Consider the following 8,927-nt stretch of genomic DNA (forward strand, 5'->3'; position numbering starts at 1 on the left):
AAAAAAAAAAAAAAAACAGGAAAAAAAATGGGATTTTCACATCTGCGCATGAGCCTTAAATAAAGAGGTGATAAACCAAAAAAAAATTCCGGAACAAAAAGAATTCTTCTTAGGAAATAATATACATATTCACATTTATTTTTATATTCACATTTATTTCAATATCATATTCCAATATTTTCTTCCTTTGGAAATCATTTTCTTCCCTATTATTTTGATATCCATATTTATTTTGATATCTTTCAAAATTATATTCCCTTTTTTTTTTGTTAATGTTAACGATTCTTTTTTTTCCTAATGATTTTTTTTTCTTTTTTGCTGCTGACCATTTCTTTTTTCTTGGAATTCATACTCCTAATGGTTCTGTATTATTTTTATTTTTGCAGGATTATAAACCGCGTGACTCCCTCAAATCAGGTATTTTCTTTTAATCGTTGATGTAAATTATTTTTTTCTTTTATTCAGGTTCATGTTTATGTTTTTGTTTAGGTGTTTAATACCAATAGAAAGTGTAATTGCAATCATTTTTTTTACCCGTAGTTTGGAGATGTAATAGGGGGATTTTATTAAAAAGAATGTAAATGGACATTGGACATTGATTTTTTTTTTCCTTATGAATATTTTTTTAATCATATGATTGATTTAATTTTGATAATTGACGATTGATTTAATTTTATGATGAAATCATGATGAACAATTTATTTTATTTTATTTTATTTTGGTAATGTTTTATTTGCTTATATTTGTTTCTTAGATTAAATAAAATTTCACAATTTTAGGAAATTGTGATTGGTCAAATAACATTTTGTGGATCTAAAAGATTCTCCCGAAATTTTATTGGCTCAAATTTAGAATGGTGGGGCCAAAATCAACCAGAAGTTCCTATTAACCACGTAGCTTAAAAAAACTCTGTTTTTATATAAAGAACTAGTGTCTTCCCCGTGCGTTGCACGGGGCTAAGTTAACTGAGTTGTTATTTGTGTTGAAAATGTAAAGATGTGTGTGTCCTATTGTAAGAAAATATAATTCACAACTGTTACTAAGATAGTTCTCAAACATTTACTTGAAATGAACTAAGAAAGAATCACTAAGAATGAAACTAAAAATGAAATTAATAAGAAAGAATAACTAAAAATGAAATTAATAATAAAATTATCCTACCCAAATCACTAACAGAGAATCATATGCACTCTACTCATCTTCATCACCTTCATCTCTGTTTTCATCACCTGCACCTTCTTTTTCATCCTCGTCATCTTGTTTTTCATCTATATTCTCATCATCTTCTAAAAGCATCCGCCTTAGGCTCTTTATTTTTTTCTCAGTGGTGGTCTTACTTTTTTTCACCATAACATTTTCATTATTTTCATCTTCATCATCTTCTTCTTCATCTAAGTCCCCTTCCATTTCATCATCTTCTTTTTCCACTACCATACGCCTTAGCCTCTTTGTTTTTTGCTCAGTGGTGGTCTTACTTTTTTCCACCATAGCATTTTCATCTTCATCATATTCTTCTTCATACAAATACTCTTCCATTTCATCATCTTTTTCAGCATCCTCATCATCTTCCTTTTCAATTACCATACGCCTTAGCCTCTTTCCTTTTTGCTGCTTTTTTATTTGGCGTGTTTATCCTCCAAAAGCCTGATCTTATGTTGCTTGTCTTTTTGTGGTGTTTTCGGACCCAATTGCTCATTGGAGATGTTCTTTTTTTTTCACCATAGTATGAATTTTCAAAACTGTGTAACTGTCCGACTGTTTTTCGATGTTGTCTTCAGTCATCTTTAGCTTAAATCCAAACTTTTCTCCAATTAGTCTATCAAACACTTGTGTAGCTTTTTCTGGTTCACCCATCTACAAATCATGTAACATTTCAGTTTTGTATTTTTATTTTTTTTGGAAATAAAATGTATTAATCATAAGAGTAGATAAGTGTCTTACCTTCTCGCAACACTCAGCGTATGCAACATGTTCAGCCGCAGTATATTTCAGCATCTTCTCCACATTAAATCCGAAAATTGTTAAATCTGCATATTCTGTGTTATCCTTGATCCTTACGGTGATCCGATACATGTTTCAATGAATAGTAATTAGATTAGGTCTCATTCTTTATCACATCACATAATTGGCATGTTTTATATTATTCCCTTACCATGGAAGTACTTCTCCATCAAAGTTCTGTTTGCATCTTGGGCAAGTAGTCTGTCCATCCTTGTTTTAGGACAGAAAAACTCCTTGTCCTATGTCAAATCGGAATCACATTTACGTATATTCTTAAATGTTTCAAATTAATATAGGTTAATGTATAACTGCAACATAAATTTGTATTTACCGTATTTTCATAGTCCATCAGCATCTGACTGGCTTCATAGAGGGAAATTTTGTCTTCAAAAGGATCTTTCTCTTGTTCAAGGTGTATCTATTCTATTTCTCCAATTTCTTCTCCAAGCCTGTGTAAACAGTAGTATGGTTTAATTTTATTGTGATTATCTATAAACTGCATTTATATTATATGTTTTGCTTACCTTATTCTAAATTGCTGAACTTGTTCACAATCCAAATTCACAATACTCTTGATGCTTGTGTAGTGGAAAGATTGACTATCCCTGTAATAATAACCAATTAAATTAGGTAAGTTGGTTTAAGTTTTTGTTTATGTATACATTATATGCATTTTTTACCCATGCGCTCTTTGACAAATGTTCCAGTGACTATGATGATCATTGCGGCATTTTCATTACTATCTAGTATTCCATCATTTATTGTAATCTCTAGGTCACCCCATAGAGTTATCTTCATCGTCTCTCCCCTAATACAGGTAATAGTAAGTGTTAGTTCTTTGATCTTATAATCTGTATTAAATTAGTTTGAAATGAAAAAAGTAGTACCCATCATCGTTAGTGATGTAAATCTCTCGCATGTTGACATCTTTTGTTCCATCATGTTCCTCAACTTTTTTGATGACGATGTTAGATATGCAGTGCAATCTTCCAATTACATCTGAAAGATAAGCAACAACAAATCAACAGTTGAAGATGTTAGTTAAAGAGGATAAATTTTTGGATTGGTAATAAAACTTGGTTTATGCTTTTACTTGTATATAACTGGTTATCGTTTTTCCTTCCAGGTACCAACTCCAGAGGCAAGAAAGTTAATATTTATGTTGGAAAAGTGGATGCATCCACTTCTAGCCGTTGAATTTTGGCGTATTTATTCAGCCACATAAAATAATGGTAAGCTACAATTCTATATCCTCCAGTGGGAACCTGTAGGGTTACACGCTGAATGGCGTATACACATCCATCCTCAATTTTCCCTATGAACATATCAATGTTATCTTTGTTCACCTTAAGTTACATCTGCGTACCCTGTAATTTCAACTGAAAACATACAATGTGTTTATTTTATTGTTTCAAAGTTTTTTTTTTTTAAAGTATGAGCTGTCTAATACTTACTTCCTCATCTATTGCGTGCGCTTCCAGGCTCCACACTTCACCAGTTTTCTTGGATTCATATCTCCAGACTTTGAGTACTTTCACCTTGATCGTCTTGTTTTGAGTTTGTTTGAATCTCAGGTCTTTTAATGGTGTGTACACTACCTTCGCAGTACATTTTTCTACATTGTCACAAAAAACATGTAAATTAAATCATAGCAGATTTATTATAGTTTAATTCATATTTTAAACATTAAGTAAAAAATATGACTTATAATGGAACACATACCTTTGCTATTCTTGGAAGACACCTTCTTTGTAGAAACCTTATTATTGCTGTTCATCTTGCTGTTGGTATGGTATAATGGTTTCAAGAACACTTAGTTTTTTGTTGTGATGATCGTTGTATTGATGTGAGTTTATGCGTGCAGCCTTGTATGCTTTATATACACGCATATATGGTAGTTTCCTTCGTGATCAAGTATATTTATCATTCATAGATTTGTACGAATAAAATCTAGATATATATAAATCTAAAATCTAGATAGATATAAATCTGGAAAAGGGATCAAGTATGTTTATCATTCATAGATACAAATCTGGAAATGGGAATATCCTTTGGATATATAAGAATAGAATTTAGATAGATAAAAATCTGAAAATGAGAATATCATTTGGATGTGTCTTCACGTAGATATATATAATTATGAAAGGAATTTTGTAGAATATTTCAAAGGAATTTGGATGAAGATTATTTTTAATTATGGCCGTCAATACCCTTTAAATATTTTTTTTTTATTTTGATCAGACCGTTTAAATCTTCTTCCAGATTCAGAAATGTCACTTAGATTGGTGCGATATTGGGTTTAAGAATTTTTTTAATTCGGGAACATCCAACAGAGGAATATCAACAGGAAAGGCGTGTAGTTATGAGCCTCTATTTACATCGGTGACTGGTAGGTTTATTTCAGGGGGTTCAATAGTTGCTTCTATTTTTAACTTCCAGCTTAAAGGGATGGAAATTCAGCTAAGGTAGTATCTTGCTTTACATCAGTGACTGGCAGGATTTGATGTACAGGGTTGCTTAGTAAGGTGACATTTTGGTGGTTGAATCCATTGTTTCCTCAATAACGTTACTTAGTAAGGTGACATTTTGGTGGTTGAATCAATTTTATGGGAAAGAGTTTGGCCGGTGTTAAAATATAAATTTCAATGGAAAGGTTGTATTAATTCTGGTATTGTTGTTCCAAAAATTAATAAAACAGAAGTTTTGAATATATTGCACTCATGAAACTTAACAAGTTCTGAGAAATAAAAAATAAAAAATAAACCAAACAGGTTATGTGGCTAAGTTGTCTTTTGTCATTTATCTTCTAATCCGTCTCCATGTCAGTGTTTTGTGTTTTTTCTTCTAATGTTTCCATTTCATTGTTCTGGGCTTCTTCCTGTAGATTAGCATGAACTAGGAATTGTTAGTGAATAGTCTACGTGAATTAATTTATGCTGAATAGTAATTGTAAGCATATATTCAATGATTACCTCTCTAATGGATAACATTTTCATAGATTGCAAAGGAGTCGGTGGATTCTGAAAATGCGTAGCCTTCTTATCAAATTTTGATGGTGTCCGTGGTCGGTAATTCTGTTGCATTTTTCGATTTCGTACCTGTTTTTCAACTTCTTGCAGTCTTTCATATTTATCTTCTAATTCATGATTGACATGGTATATCTTCTTCACATAAACAGTCCTGTAGGCAGAATGTTTTTCCCCAACAATCCGTATTTCGAATATGTATGTGCGCCCGGACAATAATATTATGTCAATTGCTTCTTCTGCCAACATTTTCTGCACAAAAACAAAAAAGAAAATTAGTTTGGTGCTGTTATATATATGTTGGCAATATATGTTATGTATTGTCGTTGGTTGGTAAATACTTTTCCCATTAGTGCATTAATTCGCATAAACGTTGAGACCCTTTCATTGTCGTCGAATAGAGCGTCAGCAACATATCCTATAATAACAAATGTTCCAGTTCCAGACTCATCCTATATACGCAATTTCAGCTTATACCTGCGCAAGTATTAAGCCGATTAATTTTTTGTTAGTTTAATGCTATTTAGGTTTAAGACATAATGAGTGCAGTAATATTTTTACCTTGGTACATGTCTTTTAATTTTGCAATTGCATGGGGCGCCCCATTCTCTTCCACTTAAGTTTGTTTTTTCCATTGAATTGCAATCTGGGCATGCTAAGTAATACTAGTAAAGGTCATTTCCTATTTTATATAAAATATTAGCAAATAATGAGATGATCAATACCAACCTATAAGTATTTATGGATCTTCTCAAATTTTCCTCATTGTGAATTAAGCCGCATCCTTCTCCCAGAGGCATTCTGTTATGAAAAAGCATTTCTTCGATTGGTTTTGGTTGTTTCCTCTGGCAATCAATAAGCATTACCCCCAAGTAGGGTCCATATCTATTTATTGAAAAAAAATGTTATTAGTGTAGTTGTATTTGAAAATAATCAGATGTTACAGGGTTCATAGGCATAATCAAATAGTTACCTATCGCGTATGTTTTTAACTTCGGGTATTGGTAAATCCACTTAAATTTTTGTTGTCATTGTGCTTGAAAGACAATAAGCATCTGAAAAGTTGGATTAATTGGTGACCAATTCATTCAATGAAAAGTATACGTGCTGTTATGTGGAATAAATTATCATGACTTACTATTAAATTTCTCCACCAATGTTGAGGTGATTGTAAGAACAACATATTTGTCGGTATCTTCTAAGTACTCTTCTCCGATCTTCCTAGCAACATCTCCCCAAAACGTAACTCTAGCTGAGGAGATTTTAGTATGTAGTAAAATCTCCCTTTTAATCTGAGAGTGCTTGGATGGTTGGCATGTATATTCTAGTCTTGATATACCCACCAGTATTCCCATCACGTCTATATAAAGGAATAGTATCATAGTTAGATTAATAAATTATAGTTGACATAAGAGATTATATTGATAAATCACCTGTAAAATGAGTTACGTCGCCATTTCTTTGATTAAGTTCATTAAGATCAGTTAAAGCGAATTTTTGTAGCGGTATTTCTCTATTGTCTACGGTGTCCACGGTCACATGAGTGTTATCGCTGAAGCATAATATTGAATTTCCAGGAATAGGTCTCCATTTTCCTTTGACCTCTGAAACTGCAAAGTGGTTAATAGTTACCACATTCTCCTCCTTTAGTTTTTGGATGTGTTTCTTGTAATGATCTTTGGACAACACAACATGTATTTGTTCTCCTTGTTTATTGTTTCATTAGGTTCTGCCTAAGAATAAGTCATAAATAACATTCACAGAATATAATAACTTACATATTCATCCAGCAAAATCATATGAAAGATGAAAAATTTATCGGTGTCTGATTGTTTGGTATCCCATGTCCTTAGAATTCTAAATTTTTTTATCGTCATGATTCCTCATTTCCTTGGTTGGTTGCTGCTCTAGTATTTAAAACTGTAAATAGGGTTAAATAATTTATATATATATATATATATATCTTGTAGGGGAAGTAACAAATCAAATCTATTAATGTAAATTCGGGATCCATTTTAGTTGGAATGTATAAATATGTGCTTATCTAATTAGGAAATTTGTTGTTTTCTAAATTTGTATTTATCTACTCCAACAAATATAGATTTTGATAGGGAAGAATTATAGATTTCCGAAAGGTCTGCATAGTAACTGTACTTAATTGGGTGACAGTTTGGAGTTCTATTTGGACGAAAGGTCTGCATATTTTTTGCTGGCCAACTGTACCATTCTAGTTGCTTAATTTTCTTAGTTAAGGAGCTAAATCAATGAAGCACGAAGGAAGTAAAAACAACAGTTTATTTACTATATAGATAAGAAAAATCATTTAAGTAACAAAATATCATGATTTATTCATGAAGAAAAGTTTCTTCCATATTTGTATTTTAGATTTCTATAATTACTGGAAATTGCTTTCTATGAATAATGCTTATTACACCCATTCCATAGTAGTAAACCTTGAATAAAATTCTAGGTATATAAACAACATTTCCAGCTTCTTCTCCACTAAGTATTTCAGCTTTAATTAGCTTATTAGACAATCCTTTTACCAAAAATGGGGTTCTATTTGGAACATTGTGAACCATCCTTCTAGCAACTACAATTGTCATGCCTACTTCGAGCCTAATAACATGCCGTGGTATATTCTCCCACTCCAAACTGTTCAAGAATTCTTCAGTGCAATCAAAGAAGCCATCACCCACAATATCAATGCTAGTGTACTCGTGTTCCGCAATAGGCTCTTCAAAATTATTAGCCATAAATTTTTTGCTTGTTCCTGCATCAAAAATTTAGGTGTTATAGATAGATGAAGTCATGTTTAAAATAAGGATTATAGAGAGAAGAAACTTTTACCTCAGAATGATAAATTTATGTTACGATTGCATTGAGTATATTTATTAAGGTAGAGATTACGTTGCAATTAGGGTTTCTTGTTTAAGATAAGGTTTGTTGTTTAAGATAACTTTAAAATTTATGCGTATCTTTTTTTTTAATTTTTTTTTTTAACTTTGATCGTCGGTGTCAGTGGTTCACTGGGTACTTTATGTCCAGAATAAGGATACTTGACAAAATCCAATCGAAGTTGGATAAATTACTGATGGGCAGGAGTTAGTGAAGGACATAAAACATTTGGATGCTTAGTATTGCCTCTAACCTGTATATAGTCTAATTATCTTAATTACACAGTATTCGAGTTTGGTACCAATTTCCAAATAAACACAATTCCATGAAGACTATGACTGTCTTAAAATAGTGATCATACTTGCAAACAATCAAGTCCCTTCTCCCCTATATTTCATGATCATTATAAACAGCCATGAGAAGAGTTGTTTTAGATCAACCAAAAACGTAATAAATATAAGTCCTAAAAATCCATATAATTGTAAAAATTCTGTAAGAAATAAGCAGTCTCCAAGTAGTATGGTCTCCAAATAATGTCTTTTGATCTTTATCCATCGTCGTCAGTACTATCCTCAACCAACAACGACATTTCATCGTCATTATCTTCAACCAATAGCGATATTTCAGTATCACTATCTTCAACCAACATTGGCATTTCGTCATCAGTCGCCTGACTCTCGTCATTGCTTTCGTTTATCTCCTCGTCATTTATATGATTTTCTCTAGGTTTGTTTCCTTGCATCATAAATATTTTTTGTTTTTGGAGTGGAAACATTAAGAGCACAACTTGTTATAGAAATGGTATTATCGCTTAAAGTATCAATATAAATGTAGTAGAATGAGCCAGAGAGATCACTTACTTGTTGCAAATGTTTGAATACTTCTCTGTACACCACATTCTGAGTATATATATCCTTCTGGAACGATATCCTTTGTTTTATCAATTAAAATCTTCAACCAACTTTGGCTTGTTGTCCTCGAGACTACTACGTAGAGCTTTCC

The 8,927-nt window shown here is 31.9% G+C and overlaps 1 protein-coding gene across 1 annotated transcript; it reads right to left on the reverse strand.

Annotated features, from left to right (window-relative positions):
* Nucleotides 1-1,191: 1,191 nt before the first annotated feature.
* LOC113359107 (general transcription factor IIF subunit 1-like) lies at nt 1,192-3,778 on the reverse strand. The gene is made up of 7 exons (XM_026602794.1): nt 3,724-3,778; nt 3,452-3,616; nt 2,889-3,000; nt 2,526-2,606; nt 1,942-2,053; nt 1,720-1,854; nt 1,192-1,608 (listed from the first exon to the last, which is right to left on the reverse strand). Exons 1-7 carry the CDS (start codon nt 3,776-3,778, stop codon nt 1,192-1,194), a joined length of 1,077 nt encoding a protein of 358 aa, XP_026458579.1.
* Nucleotides 3,779-8,927: the final 5,149 nt, after the last annotated feature.

The sequence above is a fragment of the Papaver somniferum genome, chromosome 3 (genome assembly GCF_003573695.1).
Source record: "Papaver somniferum cultivar HN1 chromosome 3, ASM357369v1, whole genome shotgun sequence".
NCBI classification, from domain to species: domain Eukaryota; kingdom Viridiplantae; phylum Streptophyta; class Magnoliopsida; order Ranunculales; family Papaveraceae; genus Papaver; species Papaver somniferum.